The 18,655-nt window shown below is 50.4% G+C and overlaps 2 protein-coding genes across 5 annotated transcripts; one reads left to right on the forward strand and one right to left on the reverse strand.

Annotated features, from left to right (window-relative positions):
- Positions 1 to 1,380: 1,380 nt before the first annotated feature.
- On the reverse strand, positions 1,381 to 16,237 carry TGIF2 (TGFB induced factor homeobox 2). 4 transcript variants are annotated; one of them, XM_043602438.1, is made up of 3 exons: positions 16,129 to 16,237; positions 12,244 to 12,469; positions 1,381 to 4,129 (listed from the first exon to the last, which is right to left on the reverse strand). In XM_043602438.1, the coding sequence occupies exons 2-3, from the start codon at positions 12,433 to 12,435 to the stop codon at positions 3,608 to 3,610; spliced, it is 714 nt and encodes a 237-aa protein (XP_043458373.1). In that variant the 5' UTR covers positions 12,436 to 12,469; positions 16,129 to 16,237; the 3' UTR covers positions 1,381 to 3,607. The 4 variants fall into 4 exon arrangements, with proteins under 4 accessions (XP_043458373.1, XP_043458371.1, XP_043458374.1 ...); XM_043602436.1 differs by having other exon boundaries at positions 15,898 to 16,151; XM_043602439.1 differs by lacking the exon at positions 16,129 to 16,237 and adding an exon at positions 15,991 to 16,060.
- LOC122467044 lies at positions 15,245 to 18,285 on the forward strand. The gene is made up of 3 exons (XM_043553302.1): positions 15,245 to 15,320; positions 16,116 to 16,548; positions 18,171 to 18,285. The coding sequence occupies exons 1-3, from the start codon at positions 15,245 to 15,247 to the stop codon at positions 18,283 to 18,285; spliced, it is 624 nt and encodes a 207-aa protein (XP_043409237.1).
- The last annotated feature ends 370 nt before the right edge of the window (positions 18,286 to 18,655 follow it).

Below are 18,655 nucleotides of genomic sequence, written 5' to 3' on the forward strand. Positions count from 1 at the left end.
TTACAGGAAAGGTAGATGTCTTTAGACAACATTTCTAGCTTCAGAGGAGAGGGGTCCTAGCCGCATTGTCCCTGTCAACTTTCTCTAGTGCTTGCTTACTCCAGGGTGTATCAATTTGAAGCTTGATGTGCAAGACGCTTTTGGTTTCAGTTCTTTGAAAATGGAATACTTTGAAAAGTGTAAGAAGCCATCTCTCCTAAGGCAGTCAAACCATCCACTCCCCCTTTTAGGGGAATATTAACTTTTCAGATGAAAATGAGTATTAAATTTATTTTGAAGAGCCCTTCCAGCATGTTTCTATTCTGCCAAGCCCTAGGGCCAAGTGTCTAGTTTGAGGGACACTGAGAGAAGGAAGTGGAAAACCAGGCTCTTGGATGAATGGATAAACTCAAGCTGGGGCTCTTTAATCTGGGGGTCATGAATGGCGGGGGGCATCATTTCCAAATTTCTAAAGGGGAGTGACCTGTGAAGAGATTCAGTAACTCCATCTAGGTCTACTGGAATCAGGAAGAAGCTGATTTAGTTCTTTAGAAGATACTTCTAGTGCTTAGCCCAAACCATGTTAGTTGAATGCCAGCAGGCAGTGAACTGCCCATCACTAGTTCAAATAAAGTCCAGGTAGATGTCAGGGTTACCTTCAAGCAAGACAGACTTGAATTTAGATCCTAGCTGCATTTAATACTGGCTGTACAAATACAGTTCAGGCAAGTAACTTAACCAACCCCCAGTTTCTTTACCTCTGCAAAGGGCAACTCACTTCTTTCACGTGTGTACAAAAATTAAAGCAATAATGAATACTGCAACACTGTGTAGGCCCGGGCATAAAGCAAGACCCTTTACGGCTTCAGTCCTTGATTTCGCACCATTTGGGCTGCAATTAAGTGTACAGTCATTTCATTATGAAATAAATGAAACCTACAGCTAGCTTAAGCAAAAAAGGGGAATTTAGTGCTTACATAATAGGGAAGTCCAGAGGTGGTACCACTTTCAGACATGACTAGAGCATCTATTTCATCTCTGCCTTTTTGTGTGTGCTGGCATCATACTGCAGTCCTGGGCTTTCCTCACTGGTTGAGGGGGAGGATAAATTTGCTAGCTCCCTAAGTTCCCTCACCACTCACCAACCTCAAAGCCTGACTATCCCAGGGAAGACTGGTTCAGCTTGGGATGCATAGGCTCCCTGCACACCGTGATGAATGGGATATGGAACAGGACTGAAGCCAAGGAAATAAGGACATAGGGCGTACAACACTTACAGGTGGCTACTAGAGGGAGGGGAAAGCAGTAAGGCCTAGTAAGAACTCAGCAATTGCCCTATCTCCAGGCTGGGCCCAGGGTCATGGTGGGTCAATCTGTTTCTGCTTTAAAAAACAAAACAAAAACCAAAAACAAACTTTATTTGACAAAAGACAAAATCAAAAGTTATTTACAGTAGTTTTTTGCTCAAATAATTCAACGGGATAACTGTCTTCTCCAGGTTTATCTCACAACCGAACCAAGCAGAGGCTGCCCCACCCCCAGCCTCCCCATCTTGCACAAGGGGGGAATGCCAACCAGAATTCAGCAGCATGGCTCCCTCACCCCTCACCACCTCTACCGCTCAGTGCACCACCCCAGCCCGACACACTTCCAGGGTCCCTTGCTAAAAGCATCTCCCAACAGTCACACTAGACCTGGGCTCACACACGTGGGTGGGGTAGAAGAAGCTGGGCAAACAGCAACTTCAACTAATTTTGAAGGTGCTATGTTCTTTCTTTCCCAGCTGGGCCTCAGGAGGGTGAGGATCCCTGATCCCCCTGGGACATGCAAGGAGGCAGTGGGGCGGCAAAAGAGAGAGCCTAGGAAACTTGCCCACTCAGAGCAAAGCTCCATCTCCTTAAATAACCAATCCCCATTCCCATAGCAATGGGTAGGCTGAGCTACTGAGAAGTTGGGTAGCCTCCCTGAAAACTTCAGGGATCATCCCAGAAAGGACAGAACACATGTTGCTGCCTTTCTTCTGGCCAGGTCCACCCAAGTCAGTCACTCCCCAGGAATCTCCCCCTTGTGTCTGACTTGGCAACTTCAGGAAACTACAGGCTGGGGGCTCCTGACTGGTCTTTTGGCCCAGTAACAATGTTATTCGGAACAAAAATATTTTGGCTAATAATAACCTAGGATTAGTGTTTCTTAGGATATATAAAAAGATGGGGCATATTGCTGTTGAATGCTGTCAGCAGTGAGACAGCAAAATAAAAAATGGGGAGCAGGGAGAAGAGTAAGACCAACTATGATTTGTTTCACTGTGAAGTTCAGGGCAGAGGCCTCTGCAACTCCAATTTAAAAAAAAGGTGCAACACAAAGACACAGTGAACAGGCTTCATAACTGATTTCCAGCCCCAGCCTCCTTAAAAGGCAGTTCCTCAGCAGCTGGGGGCACCATTCCTTACTTCTTCCAGGAATAGTTTCTTGCCACCATCGTGGGAAAAGCTGCCCACTTGAGTCGGCTACAGGGCTTCCTGACCAGTAGATGGCTCACTTCTCTCCAAGTAGGAGCTACCGGGAGCTTTTGACATTCTGGTCCCACTAATCCAAGTTCTTAAAGGTATTCAAAACTCAGGCTGCAGGGCGAAGCTTTCAAGGATAAAGAAGGGGAAAACATTAAAGAGGAAAAAAAAAAATCAACAACCAAAAAACCCACTGCCTTGGTCTAGCTTACTTCCCCCATTCCCCAAAATATAGTAAAAAATAAAATAAAAAAAAAATAACACCCCCCCCCCCCCAAAAAAAAAAACACCTCTCTGGTTTTATCATCCTTCTCTGCTCTGTGCTTAGAAGGTTTGGTCAGATTCTCTGTTGGACCCTCTCTTTATACTTAAGAAGGCTTTATTCCCTTCTGTGCCTGATGCAGAAAAGCCAAAGCCCCAGATTTTTTTTTTTCTTTTTTTGGTAAATCAAAACAACAATACAACAATGTTTTGGAATTGAGAGTTAGCTGGTCCCCAAAATAAAAATACTCCTTCCTTGTAAAACACCAGTTGCAGTGGTGCATGGTTCTCAGTTCATCAGACTCCATCACGTAACACACTCACTCCCCACACCTGGGCTAACTACTCCATTAATGCAAACCCCAGCAAAAAGGGAAAAATAAACACAAAGTTTAGTGAAAACCTAAACATTCAACTGGAGTCAGTTCTGTTACATCTTCTGGGTTCCTCTTCTCTTTTGTTCACACTTACGAACTTGGAATGTCCACACTTGGCTTAACAAAAAAGAGGCCCAGCTCAGGGGCATAGGTCTGAATGTAGTAGGTTTCCTGTGCCCAGCCTAGGAAAGCAGGCTGGAACAAAGGTGTCCTGGGCATTCTCTGGAGAAGCAGCAGCAGCACCATGCCTGTCTCCGATCTCAATCTCATCACTGAGGAGGCCTGGAGAAATGGCAGTCAGCAGAGAGGTCCCCATCACAGTGCAGTGACACCAGCTGGCATCTCCCTGCTGAAGACCTCTGGACAGAGGAGATGACCCCGATGTTTGGCAGTGATCCAAAGAAAACCCTCTGTATGAAAGGGAACCAAAATGGAAACCCAGGACAGCTGGCTCGAGCCTCGAGCACCCCTTTTGGCAGATGCCTACTTGGGGTTTTCAGAGACTAAGGGAATAGGAGTGTGCAGTAAGGGGGGTGATGGGTCCTGCTGCTTCTGAAGCTCCATCTCAGCAGCCCTCTGTAGCGCCACCTCCACCAGCAGCTGAAAGCTACTGAAGTCCTCCTTGTCCTGCTCTGGGGGTGTGGGCGGTGGTGTGTTGAAGAGTCCACCTGTGGGGCTTCCGGCTTCAGCCCTGGTCAGTAGGGTGAGTGTGTTGCCAGGGCTCACCAGGGGCTTACGAGGCTCCAGCTCCCCTTGTGGGAAGGGGGCTGCTGGCTTTTCCCCCTGGCCTGGGTGGAGTGGCATGGAGCACACAGACAAGGAGAGCACGTTGGTGGGGGCCGGTACAGACACAGCCAGCACCGAGGGGCTGCTGCCACGGGGCAGGGCCACATCTGAGGCCTTACCCCCGCGGCGAGAGATGGTGAATTGGTTGGGGTCTTTGCCATCCTTCCGAAGCATGTCTGGTAGAAGCCGCCGCCGGGCGTTGATGAACCAGTTACATATCTGGAATGCGTAGGAGTCTGGAGTCAGTTCACTCAATCAAAACCAGCTATGAAGCACCTAAGTTCCTGGCCCCAGAAACACAGCAGCCAAACAATAGAGACACAATCCCAGTCCTCAGACACATTTGTGTTAGGAACTGAGAACTGAAGTCATCATACAAGTGAATATAAAATTGCAACTATGATTCAGCCAATGAAGGGAAGGTCCAGTGGAGGGGACAATAATGGGAATACCCGATCTAGTCTTTGGGGACTCAGGATAGAACTGATAGAAGCAGGCAGGGCTTATCCCACTGGCCAGAACACCAGGAGAAACCACTAAAGGGCCTCAAGAGTGGCCTGACCTACATTTCACACTGTAGATCCTTCTCCTGACCCTTGTCTCTTCTTCCAGTTTATCAACAGATATTCACCAAGCAAGCACCAGCTGCTGTAGGGGGCAAAGACAGGAACCCTCTCCCCCTTACCTCCTATGTGCTGGGATATTGGGAACTGTGTGGGCTGCAGTAATGCCTAACATTACTGTTTACTGAATGGATCAAAGGCCCAGCTTTCCTTAGGGCTCCCGTACCAGTTTCTACCCCTGCTTATCACCTTTCTCGGCCCATCCCCAGGACAAGCCCCTGGGTACCTTCTTTCTGTGGACTCTATCTGCCTCTACCCAGCCAATCGGACAACCACCTATGACAGGAGCTGGTGCCTGGAGTTGGCATGGCTCCTTGCCCAGCAGGCTGCAGCTGTACCCATTCCACAGGTGCAGGCACCACTAGGCTCCTGGCCCTGTCAGGCTGGGAAAGATCCTGGTCAGGACAGATCCAGAGCCTTGTGGCTTCTCTTTCCTCTCCATTCCAGCCTGATGTGGGGGATTTTCATTCACTTTTCTTCATCTCTATGGTCTTCCCAGTACACGTGAGCACACACAACACCAGTCATCAGTGACACTGGCTGACCTGAATGCTCTATAGCTGCAGGGGAGCCCCAGAGAGAGGTAAGGCTGAACGGCTGGGCGCGGCAAAGGAAAGGAACAAGCACCTTTGATACCAAGTATCATGCCAGCCATCTCACTTGTGTTACTTTTTTTTTTTTTTTTTAACGTTTATTTATTATTGAGAGACAGAGTGTGAGCAGGGGAGGGGCAGAGAGAGGGGGAGACACAGAATCTGAAGTAGGCTCCAGGCTCCGAGCTGTCTGCACAGAGCCCGATGTGGGGCTCAAACTCACAAACTGCCAGATCGTGACCTGAGCCGAAGTCGGACGCTTAACTGACTGAGCCACCCAGGTGCCCCTCACTTGTGTTATGTTTAATCTGCGTACAAGCCTGGAAGGCAGTGAGCAGTGTCCCTGAAGTACTAAAAAGGGAACCAAACTCTTGAAAGACAAAGAATTTGCCCAAAGTCACACAGGCTCCAAGTGTAGAGCCAGGTCTCCTGGCTTTAGGGCCCCTACTGCTGCTCTTACCGTGCTTTGCTGTGCCTTACCAAACAGAACAGATAACTGAATAATGATGATCATAATCCTAAAACCAATCAGGTGCTGTTCTGAACATTTCTCATCTAATTACTCATTTATTCTATAGCTTATGAGACAGATTCTGTGATGATCACTTTATTTGAACCAGTGAACAGAGGCCCTGATCAGAGAGGGCTTCAGTAACTTGCTCAAGGTCACCAGTTTGAAGGCTGGACTCTGTTTCAAGCAATCCCCACTGCCAGGTGAAGAGACCGAAGCCTTCTCTGCTTGCTCAGATGCTACCATTTCTGCATCCTGCAGCTGCCTTCCCTGCTACCTGTGCTACCAGAGGATACTGAGCCTGCTCACCTTAGCTCTCCATGTGGGGGAGATGGTCAGGTCACAGTGACCTGGGTCAAGTGAAGTAGGGATGAGCATTTCTGTTGAGAAAGCAGTCTTGGGGAGGGGAGCTTAGGCGTTTACTAGCAGCTGTGTGGGCACCTAGCCCCTAGCTGCGCCTCCCATTTTGGCTTAGAATTCTGGGAAAAGAACAGCAGGGAAACACCCCCCGCCCCCACATATACTTTTCCACATGCTCACCCTGGTCCACAGAAAACTTGGCAGCATACTGTCTGTTTTGTCTTCTCATCCGATAGAAATGCACAGCTGAGGGGGGCCAGGCAAGGGCAGGAGGCCTGAGTGCACCACTAGTGCCAGCTGTGAGGGTAGGCTATCAGGATTCTCTGTAGCCCCTTCCAGCTGCCCAACCCATGCCCAAGTCAGGAAAAGAGTGTATTTGGCTTACCCCCACTCAAGGTCCTTGGGGAGTTGGTAGGGAGAATGCCAAGGTGAATTCTGTCATTGATATGGCACAACACAGGCTGGGTGCCTGAAAGCCTCTCTCTACCATAAAACAGGGCCCCTATCTGAAAGCCTGCTGTCCTGCCAGTATTTTTTTTTTTTTTTTTTTAATCAGTGGCTGGGATGAAGAATGTGGGAGGAATCACTGTGGCAAATGGGAGTTGAGGGGGGGAGCACCAGGAAGCTGATGAAGGCCATGAGGATCAGAGGAGGGCCTTTGAAGAAGGCAACACAAGTGCTTTAATTTTAATGTCTTTTCAACTGTGAAAGAAACAAAAGGGAGTAAGTGAAGGGCATGGAAAAGACCTTCCCTAAACATCACTGTACCTTCAACGTGTGTTGTGACCACCCATACCCAGGTGTTCTTAAAGTCATGTGGCTATCAGAATCCCCTTGAGGGGGACTTAAAAAAGTAACTATCTTGGGGTGCCTGGCTCACTCAGCTGGAAGAGTATGCGACTCTTATCTCCCGGTTGTGAGTTTGAGCCCCACGTTAGGTGTGGAGATTATTTTAAAAAACAAACAAAACAAAAAAACACTATCTCTCATCTGCTCTATAGATCCAGTGATGGTGGCAGGATCAGGAATGTGTTATTTTTATTTCTTTTAATGTTTATCTTTGACAGAAAGAGAGTGAGAGAGCGCGCGAGCGTGGGGGAGGGGCAGAGAGAGGACTCAAACCCACGAACCATGAGATCATGACCCGAGACAAAGTCTGCCGCTTAACTGACTTAGCCACCCAGGTGCCCCAGGAATGTGTATTTTTAAACAAGCTCCCCCAAGTTCTGCTTCCCCGGGCTCAGGAACCAATGGTTTAACCTCCCCCATCCCTCACCCTCCCTCCAGCTTTGGGAAAGGCTTCTCTTAGGAAGCTGCATTTGAATGGAGACTTCAAGGAATGGGGAGCTCAGCTGACCCCACATTGGTGTCTTTTTTTTTTTTATACCAATTACATTGGGAGTTACTAGTTACACTGAATTCTTAGTTCACTAAATATTGTCTTCCCTCCCCACAGGACCCTACCCAAGGGCAGGGATAGTGCCTGTTCTACCAGTTTCCAGCACACAGGACTACCCCATCAGTAGTAGAGTGAAAGAGTGGGGCCTGAGCCCCCTCTGCCAGGTTACCCTTCCCTCCCCAATAGGCAAACGGCCCCTGAGAACAGTCAGAAACCACAGCAATAAAGTGGGCTTATAGGGTGTCACAGGGACCAGTGAAAACCCTTCAAAAATGACTTTTTTTTTTTTGGTCTTACCCTCCCAACTGCCTAGCCCCAGGCCAGTACCAGCAAACCAGTTAGTTAAATGACTCATTGACTTGCTAATGAGATTGCTCCTGGGCCAGTTAAAGGAGACAATCAAAAGAGCTGTCCCCAGGGAGAGAGAAAACAAGCTTGGCAAAATGCTGATGCTTGTTGAAGCCAGGTGATTGGTACCAGGAGTGCATTAAAATATTCTCTTTTGTGGATATTTGCAAATGTTCTTAATAAACAGCAAAATTTTTAAAATTAAATATAGGAAAAAGAGATGCCTCCAGGGACTTAAGGCAATTTTTCCCAATTGAGGGGCCCCTACATTTCCTTACTTTTGAGGTCCTGCCTGTTGACATTTCCAGGACTTCTTCATTTTCCATCAATTCAACAATTATTTACTGAGCACCTACCAGATACCAGGCATTGAGCTAAACACTTGGGATCCAGTGTTAAGTAAGACTTGGCCTCTGGAGTTTGGTGTGTTCTAAAAAGCAGTTATAGTTCATTGTCCAAATGCTGACCCAGTCCTGGTACTGTGGGAGCACACATCTCCTTTGAGGGTTGGGGGTCTCCCTGGTCAGTAGTGGGAACAAAGTGGTCTGGGGTACTGATCAGTGTGGCATGAATATCGGGGGAAGGGATGAGGCCCGCTCTGCAGACAGGGTCAAGTAATATTGTCATTAGGTTGGTAAGACTCATTGAAGGGTTTTAAATAGAGTGACAAGTGGTATAGGAAAGCCATATTATAGAAATATTTAAGGGGTGAATGTTTAGGATTTGGTGATTGACCAAATGAGCTGAGAAAGGGCAGTTGAGGGGAACCCCTTAGAAAGAGCAGGAGCCAGCTTGGAGAAGCTTTCCAATCGAGAAATCCGAGGTGCCTGTAAGACTACCAACCAGAGGTGTATGGATAGGGGCCATTTGGGATTCATGGTATAGTTTCCACCAAGGGCCACATGGTCCCCACTGCTCCTTAACTCTCAGCATGACTCTAGAGCAGGGAGGCCACCAATGGAACCTTTCCCACCAGAACACGCCAGGATCCAGGTGCCCTTCCTCAGAAGTTTCCAAAAGCAAATCCTTGCCCCAGACCTATATTTCTCTAAATGGGATCAGGGATATATCCTCCAGGGATCCACTAGTTCTCACAAAAAGGTTTAACTTTATGTTTCCATTCCGATCTCGAGTAGGAGCACCATGGCCTCTGGTAATCCAGACTTGCTCAACTCCAGAGTCTGTGCCTTTTTCATACTACAACACCACAGCCCAGTCAGCCAAACACCATCCCCACCTACCGTTTTACATTAATGCAGTTAATAGAGTCTCATTGGTTTGATATTTATTTACTTTGGAAAACTGGTTATTTTACAATTTATAGGAGCAAAAGCAAGAAGTTGTTTTTTTTTTTTTAAACCCAGTTTTATGTTTGTATGTGCTTAAACGATAATGATAATAAAAATGTTTCAAGTCAACATGACAGGAGGAAGCAGGTCCATGAAAAATAACTTCTTTAAAAGAAACTGGTACATTACTCAGATATAAGAAACAGTGACCCTGACAAAAAGCAATTTCAATACAGTATGATGTGTGGTTTGACAGCACAGGTATGAGGTGTACCAGGAATACACAGCAGTGGCCTCAAAGCCAGGCAAAGAATGCTTTCATGAGGAAATGCTTAAATGGAGTGTGCCAGTTCAGAAAAGTCAGGAAGAAGCCACAGGAGAAGGCCCAGAGGCCCAGAGGTCCGAAGGTTCACAGGCCTCAGAGAAAGGAAGGACTGAGAGATGAGGCTGATGAGCTCTTGAGTTTAGACTCTATCCAGAGGACAATGGGATCCATGGAGTGTATGGCATAATCAGATTTATACTTGTGTGTTCAAGAGAATGGGCTGAGGGGAACATTTCTCTACTTGTTAGATAAGATGCTGTCCATTTCATGAACCGATTAGTAAACCCAATTCATGGGGTGCCTGGGTAGCTCAGTCAGTTAAGCATCAGACTTTGGCTCAGGTCATGATCTCACTGTTTCATGAGTTCAAGCCCACCTCGGAGTCTGTGCTGACAACGGGGAGCCTCCTTGAGATTCTCCCTCTCTCTCTGCCTCTCCCCTGCTCAAGCTGTCTCTGTCTCTCTGAAAAATAAATAAACTTAAAAAAAAAAAAGAGAGAGAGAGAGGTGAGAATGGACTGAGGGAAAAAGGCTGGAGGCAGAAGACCAACAAAGAGCCTATCTAAGTAATCCTGGTTCTCAGGTTCCAGCCTTTGGCCTGTGTTGTTCTACATCCCGTAGTTCAAGTCCACTTCTTCTGGGAGGCCTTTTGAAGCTCCAGACTGGCTTAGAAGCCCTGCCTGGGTCTCTGCTGCCTTTGTCCCAGCAGTGATCACTTTTTGCAAACACCAATGGCTAGGTCTTCCCTCAATTTCCCATCCTAGACTAGATATTCCTTGAAGGTAGGGATGTGTCTGGTTCCTTTCTGAGATGTCAACTGTAGTTGGGAGTGCTCAGTGGTATACTATGAAATACTAGGCACTGCTACTAGACATGTGGGGTCAGTCCAAGACCTATGATCTAGGAGAGATGAGGAGAAGAGCAGAAACACCCACTCTGTGCTCACTTCACAGTGAGCCTTGAATTTGTCTTCTCCGTTCCTCCCCCTTATGTGCTATGAAAGTGCCAACAATCATCTCCCTTTCTCAGTTGAGGAAATGAGGCTCAGGAAAAGGCAGTGGACCTGGCCAACGTCCAGGCTTCCTCTTGTGGAGAAGATGGGATCTGAGTCAGGGTCTGTAATTCTAGAGCCTTTCTTGCAGACACACTCCCATTAACCACTACCCAGAAAGTATAAAGTCAGGTGACAGGAGTTCTAAGGGCTGAATACTCACCATGAGGCATCATGGAGGAGGGATGGGAGCTGGGAAGAGATGGGAGGTTCAGAGTAGAGTCAGGGAAGGAGGGAGAGACAGCATCATAGATTGAAGTAATAGGCTAGGAAAAGACAGAGGTAGAACAGGTGGCAGAGGGGCTTAGGGTGAGGCTTAGCTGGCTCATGACGGAAGCACTGGGGTCCAGTGGGGTAGGGGGTGGGCCTTCGTTAGGCTGAGGGACTGCTCTGTGTCTCTCAGGTAGGTGAGAGCCAAGCTGGAAGCAAAGTAGTGGTAGTCCAGGGTGTCCTGCCTCAGCACTTTGAAAACAGAACCACACCTACATATCAGCAGTTGGGGCAGTTCAAAGGAGATAATACCTTGCACTCTGACAAAAAGTAGATAACACAATTTTCAGATATGCTCATGTGCAAGGTTTACAAAGCACTTACCTTGTTTCTCTCTCCCTTTTAAAGTTTATATATTTATTTTGACAGAGACAGTGTGAGTGGGGGAGGGGCAGAGAGAGAGAGAGAGGATGAGAGAGAGAGAATCCTAAGCAGGCTCCGCACTGTAAGCTGGGAGCCTGATTCGGGGCTTGAACTCAAGGAAACTGTGGGATCATGACCTGAACCAAAACCAAGAGTCAGACACTTAACTGACTAAGCCACCAGGTGCCCCTATTTTCTTTCTTTCTTTTTTTTTTTAAGATTTTATTTAAAAATATTTTTTTAATGTTCGTTTATTTTTGAGAGAGACACACACACACACACAGAGTGCAAGCAGGGGAGGTGCAGAGAGGGAGACACAGAATCCAAAGCAGGCTCTAGGCTCTGAGCCGTCAGTGCAAAGCCCAACATGGGCCTCCAACCCATGAACTGTGAGATCATGACCTGAGCCGAAGTTGGATGCTTAACTGACTGAGCCAACTAGGTGCCTCAAGATTTTTGGGGCACTCTCTCCCTCTCTCTCTGCCCTACCCCTGCTTGTGCTGTCTTTCTCTTTCTCTCTCTCTCAAAAATAAACGTTAACAAAAATTTTTTTAAAATTTATTTTTAAGTAATCTCTATACCCAACCTGGGGCTCGAACTCACAACCCCAAGATCAAGAGTCGCACATTCCACTGGCTGAGCCAGCCAGTCAGCACTTTCACATCCAATTCTGAATCTGCTCCTTATTAACAATTCAGGCAGGGGAAGATTCTAATCCCCACTTTACAGATGAGAGCAATCAAGATGTCTACAGCTCCTATGTAGCAGAACTGGGTTTTGAACCCAGAACCTCTGAATTCTCTGACCTTTCCTTGACCGTGATCCCAACTCATTTTTTAACCACACTGCAGACCACTAGCTGCCTTTCTATAACCAAGTCACTATCCAAACACTGCTCTGGGGCTGGAGGCCAAATCCCAAACACTCAGTGCCTTCTAGCCTTCCCATGGCCTTCATTGTTATGACATCAAGACTTTAATAATGACGCCTTGCCTCTTCAGAACTCTCCAAAACTGGTATCTAGCTCAAGGACTTCATGTCATTGTCTTCCCATGAGGCAGGGAGAGTCGGGGGGGGGGGGGGGGGGGGGGGGGGGGGGGGGGGGGAGGGGAGGGAGGTAGTTCCTCATGGGGTCACAAAGTGCATTAGTGACAGGGCTTAGACAGGACTAGAACCCAGGTCTCCCGCTGCTTGCTTCTTACCTGCAGCACTGACAGGTTGGTCTGTCCAGAAAGGCTCAGCTTCTCCTGTTCTGAGGGGTAGGCGTTGTAGCGATGCAAGTACAGCCAGTCCCGGAGGATCTTCACCGACTCTTTGGGCAGGTTCCCTCTGCGCTTCCTCTTGCCTGCCAGGGAGAGGAGGCCTTCATCCTCACCCAGATCACTGTCTGACATGGTGTCTAGGGGCTAGGCTGGACCTTGGGCAAGCCTGGAACAAGTGACAAAGGGGATGGGGACATTATTACCACACATTGCCTCTCACCCTTTCCCTGTCCCCAAACACATCATTATTAGAACTTGGGACACCAGAAATGGGGGAATAGCAAATCAAAGTCTCAGGCTATACCATGGCCTGGGCAACCTAGAAGGGATGAGTCCAAGATGCCTCCATTTCACAGGGCCAGTAGATGACTACTGAAATAAATGGCAGCTTATTAATAAGCAGTACTGGACTAGAAATAATTATAGCTACCACTAGAGTCTGTTTTCCATGCTCTGTACTGAGCACTTCACACTTATTATCTCATTCAATCCTCACAAAGCCCTTGTTAAGAGAGATACTACTATTATTGTCATTTTATAAGTAAGATAACCAAGGCCCAGAGAGAAAGCCCTTAACTTAAACAGGTACCATGAGATCCAGTAATTTCATTCCTAGGCACCTTCCAAAGAGAAATGAAAAACTTATGTTTACACAAAGCCTTCAACAGAAATGTTTACAGCAACGTTACTCGTAATAGCCAGAAGGTGGAAACAACCCAAGTGTCCATCGACAGAGGAATGGATAAGCAAAAATGTAGTCCATCCACACAGTGGAATATTATTTGGCCACAAAAAGTTGCTAAGTCCTGATCCACATTACAGTGTGGATGAGCCTTGAAAATATGCTAAGTGAAAGAAGCAAGTCACAAAGAACACATATGATTCCAACTTAATGAAATATTTAGAAGAGGCTGGACGGGAAGAGAAGGATGATAGCTAAAGGGGTATGGAGTTTCTTTTTAAGGTGATAAAAATGTTCTACAATTGACTGTGGTGGTAGCTACATAGTTGTGAATATACTAAACCATTACTTGTTTGCTTTAAATGGGTAAGTTGTATGGTATGGGAGTTACATCTCAAGAAAACTGTTATGAAAAAAAAAAATTACAACTCCAGGATATGGTATGGAAATATGGTTTGGACCAAGGTTTGCCACCATCACCAACCAACTCCTCTCAAACCTCCAAAGTCTATACCATCTTGCTGCCCAGGTCTGGAAAGTTTATTAATCACCATGTCCCTACAGCAATCCACATAACATTTACTGCACCTACTGTGTACCATGCAGAGAAGAGTGTTGAGTCATCCCTATTGGTTGTCTCAGACATTCTCCTTTGTCATCTAAGCCCCTGGCTTGGTCCATGAATCAACTCCTCAAAAATTCAGATAAATGAGCAAGGCTGGGCTCTGGTTTTCCCATCTTGGCTATGTGACCTTGGCAAGTGTGCTCTCCTCTCTGGGCTTGAGCCCCCTCTTCACCTGTCAAATGAAGGAAGGTGTTTCCCTAGACAACCCAACTCAGTTGCTCATCCCCCTGACAAACTTCTTGTTCACACACGCAAAAGAGATTTACATTTTAAAACCAAAAGTTCCAGGGCAAGCTAATGCCAGAATCTGGAGGCTCCTCCCTCCTCAGCCTTTTAACAGCTACCCAGCAGGCTGGGCCAACAGACTCTGGCATCTCCCAGGTTTTGTTTCCTCGACTTGGGCCAGAGCCCAGATATCTGGGCTGGCTAGGCCAGGCTTTCGAGGGAAGGGTCTACCCTCCCAGCCAGGCCACCTGGAGGTGAGACAGGCATTGGTTAGAGGTGCCACTCCTCAGAGAACACCAAGAGCAGGCTGCTTTCTGAAGTCAAGTTTCTGAGGTCTAGCTGGCTAGGGCAGCTGGGATCTGGGCTCGGGGATGCAGCTCTGGCAAGCTATGAGAAGTTTACTCAGGGTTATCTGTACAAATTCCACCCTGGCTACCAGCCAAGTCCCAGTCTGCAGGGTTCCCGAAGTGGCCCACGGAGATGACCCTTCAGTCTACACAGACCTCTCTCCACTGGTGTCCTGTACCCCAGTTTACAATCCCGGAGGTTCCAACATACACCGCCCCCCACCCCCAACGAGACAGACACACACGCCCTCACCACCAGGCAACCTTCTTAACAGCGCTGAGATAACAGGCACCAAACCATCGCTGAGCTCCTAGAACCACCATGATTTTCACCGACAAACACAGCACCCACATAGTTTACTGAATCCCACGTCCAGCACGAACAACTGGTACCCACGACACAGCCCAATTCCTGGATACATGCCTACCCACAAACTCCAACCGACCCGCCCACCCACGAACTCTGGGGAAACTCCAAACGTCATCACACCAGCGATCAATTCTTACCCCAACTGGCCTGTGGCAGCACCCTCACGACACGACACCGGGTGCACCCTCCTACACACTCCACGACGCCGACCTGCGGCCACTCCCGCACGAACTTTCTGACAACTCCCACAGCTCGCCCCGACACTCCCCCGGCCGCGCACTCAAGCTGCATTCCCAGCAGTTCACACAAAGCGCGCAGCCTCCCCCGCGGCCCAGACCTAGTCGGAGCACATGGCTCCCGGGGCGGCGGGGAATCGGCCTGCGCTAGGGGCGCCTGCACCCCTCAGCCCCCTACCCCGCGCCAGACTCGGCACCCCCGCTTCCCCTCGGACCCGAAATGTGGTGGGGCGGGGGCTCTGGAAGAAAGAAAACTCACGTGTCTGTCCCGGGGCAGGAAAAAGTTTGGTTCCCACCCCCTTCCCCCGCCGCTCGGCGCTGGCTGACTCTTCGGGGCGCGGGGATGGCCGAGCCTGCGCGCTCGGCTTTGTGCTCCGAACTCGGCCCGGAGGGGGAGGGGAGGGGGCTGGGCTCCCACCTCCGCACCGCCCCCCCCCAGCCCTGCGCCCAGACTCCATGTTGGCCGCCCCCTGCCCGGGAGACTGCGCGCTTCCCCAGCGGGAGGCTCGGCTCACGCTCGGCTGGCCCGAGGGTCCGGACGCACACAAACTTTCTTCGGGTCGCCGGCCCCACGCGCCTTGCTTCCTTGGCCCGTCTGGGAGTGACAGATGCCTCCGAGACAGACTTTCCTTTGTTCCAGGAAAGGGGAACTCGCGCGGGCTCCCCAGCCCCCCAGCCCCGGGCCCTTCCCGCTGCCCCCACCCGCAGCTGTCACTCTCGACGGCCCCCACCTCGGCTCGGCCGCGGCGGGGGGTGGGGGGGCACTGCCGGCGGTTAGCAACGTGCACTTTTTAAACCAAACAAACCCGCCCCCCGCGCGCTCACCCCGGCCCGGGGCAGGGGCGGCCCTCTCACAGGCTGGGATCGTAAGGAGCTGGGCCCCCCAGAAGGGCCCCGAGAGCTTCCAACCGGGGGGAATGGGACAGTTCCCCCCACCGGCCCCCGCTCGCACCCCGCAGTCGGGGCTCACAAACACCCGAGCTCACACACCCACACTCTCACGCGCCAGGACGACGCCCCCTCCCCCGCCCGGCGGAGAAAAAGAAACTTTCCAAGTTGTCCGCGCGTTCCCCGCCCGCCTCTGTCTCCCTCCTGCGCCCCGCACTGACTTTTCGGAGCGGCTTTTCCGTCCACGCGGCCCCGGGCTTGGTCCCGGGCGTCCTGGCAGGGGGCGGGGGGCGCCGGGAGAGCGCGCCGCGTACCTGCCGGGCCTGACACTCGGCCTGACAGCTCGCGGCTGGAAAGCACCTCGCGGCCTGACGTCAGATCCCCTCTCCTCCCCCCCCCCCCCTCCGCGCTTTCCTCGCCCTCCCCCACCCGCCGGGAGGGAGAAAACAAACTTTGTGCGGAGCGCGGCGAGCTACGCCCACCTCCCGCGGGGCGGGCTGTCGGCGGCCAGGGGCTTCGTCCCGCCCACCGCTCCCGGAGGGGGCGGGGCCGGGAGGGCACCTTCTTCCTGCGCCCACCCCCACCCTCAGGAATGCCACATGGCCTCTGAGGAGGAGTGGTGGGAACCCTGCCTGCGGAGAGTCCGCTTGGGGGCAGGAAGTGGCCCGTTCCTTCTTTCGTAGAGCGTTTCCGGAGCGCCTACTGTGTGCTCGGCGCGGGGAGTGCGGGCCGTTACGGAGCGGAGAAATCATGCAAAACCTGACGCGTGTGGGAACGCTCCCTCCGCCACATCTCCCGCCGGCGGTGGAATTGTTCCCATTGCACCGAGAGGAAACTGAGGCCCGGTTAGTCCGGGGATTTCCTCCTAGCTGGTGAGGACCTGGCTCTGAATGCGACGCCTCTTCTGCCCTCGGTGGCCGGTAGAGTCGGGTAGAAGGCTGCCTGGGACACAACCCCAAAGCACGTAGCTCCTGGGTCTAGGACACGAGTGGCGGCCAGAGGTAAAAACAGCGCTTAAGGAGTGTTTGTAACAGCGATGGCGAGCGAGACCCCTGGTGTGTACCATCCCGTCTAATCCTTGGGTTATGGGGTTGGTCCTGTTAACGAATCCGCTCCTGGTTTACCCATGAGCTGCAGAGGCCTCTAGACTTGGCTTCTTGTTACACAGTCAGCTAGTGTCATTCAGCCCAGGAGGGTCGGACAGCGGAGCCCAGCCCTTTGCCCACTGAGGCAGACCACCTGACTGGAAACCCCCAGCACTCCTCGCTGGTTTCTCTTTCCTCTGTCCACCACTCCCAACCCAGCGTGTTCCTTTTGGTATTCTCCAGCGGCGCCAGCACTCTCTTCTCTGCGCTTTGCTGTGTACCACAAAGTGAAATGCCTGTTGACCGGACCCCCTCGGCTTTCCCACCAGACTTTGTATCCCCCAGAGCGAGGCAGCACGGAGTCAGCCTAAATCTGGGCAAGGCCTTTTCTGGGCCTCTGGGTCCTCATCTGGTCCCAGATATCTAGGACACTTGAGCAGCCTTGTAATGGCTTTTGGTCCTAATTAAACTTTAGCAGAGAAGAAATCCGAAAACAAAGATCAAGTTTTTCCCTAATAGGCCTTAAGCCAGTCCGAATGCTGATAAAATGTGGAGGCTCACCTGGTTTCCCCACTGAAGCCAGACTTTCCTGCAAACTCTTAGAACCTAGTTGGCCACACTGCCCTCCTCACAGCAGCACTGAAAATGTGGGTGCCACCACCCGATGCTCACCATTTCACAGATGGGGAGACAGAGGCCCCAAATGATTTCTTGGGGGAAATGGTGCTCTGCCTCTGAGGGAAGGGAGGCTTGGGAGTCTTGGGTAAAGGTGAAGCAACTGGGCCCTGGTCATTAGGCTCAAAGACACAGGAGCCTATGGGGCAGGAATGTTCAGAAGAGGGGGCCTGGAAGGGGAAATGGGTGCAGCCAGGTGAGCCCGGAGGAGGGACTCTGTCCCCAGCACTCAGTGCCAGGGATTGCGGTCCAGTGTGTGAGGGCCAGACTGCCCATTTGGGGAAAGCCACTGGGACCTGGGCTACAGCCCAAAGACCTTCTTGCAAATTCTGCCAGTGGCAGCCCCCCGGGACCGTTGCTTCCCAAGGCTTGTGCTAGGGGAGGTGCACTGGGACAAGTAGAAGGCAGCAGCTCCTTCCTCCTGCAACAGGGCCACCTGGAAACTGGATAATGAAGCAGCTTGAGGAGCCCCTCCCCAGACTTCCTGGAGGCAGAGGGGAAGGGCTGGGAGGTAAAAGGAGGCTGGTTGTGTTTCAGGATGGCATCTTGTAAACAGATTTCCCCAGGTGAAGCCTAAATACCAGTGGAATTTGAGAATTACCACATGTTTTTCAACTAGTACCAGAATTTAAGATGCATACATCTTCTAAGCCAGTAAGCGAATTTCCAGGAATCTATCTTGAGAAATAATCCCAGAACAAAGATAAATGCTTATATGAGATTATTCTTTGCAGCAGTGTTCATTCTGGTGGAAGACTCCAAACAACTACATGCCCTTCACCAGGAGCTGACTGCTTCACAGCAACTCTGGGATGTTGTAATGGGGTAAGTCTGTGCACACTAACCTAGGGGATGGCCAAGGGGATGGGGGATGTATGTGTTATGACAGTTTGCAGTATCCCAGCAAGAAGGGACTTTGGATATACTTGGTAACTTTTATGGGAAAGCCTTTAATAACTGGGCAGTTATTCTTATGTCATTTTCCTCTTCAGTTTTGCTACCCTCTCTCCCCTTTTCACATATGAAAAAAACTGGGTCCCTGAGAGAAGAAGGGACTTGCCTGATAATGAAGCTGGAGTCCTGACTCCTGGGACAGATCTGGGGTGGGGTCTGGATGGGAAGGACAGGTAGGTTTGGCATCAGTGCCTGTGCTCCCCTGGGCCAGTTTAGGAAGAGCTCCAGGAACTCAAGACCCCTCAGGCCAGAAAAGGGACTGGAT

The sequence above is a fragment of the Prionailurus bengalensis genome, chromosome A3 (genome assembly GCF_016509475.1).
Source record: "Prionailurus bengalensis isolate Pbe53 chromosome A3, Fcat_Pben_1.1_paternal_pri, whole genome shotgun sequence".
In the NCBI taxonomy this organism is placed as follows: domain Eukaryota; kingdom Metazoa; phylum Chordata; class Mammalia; order Carnivora; family Felidae; genus Prionailurus; species Prionailurus bengalensis.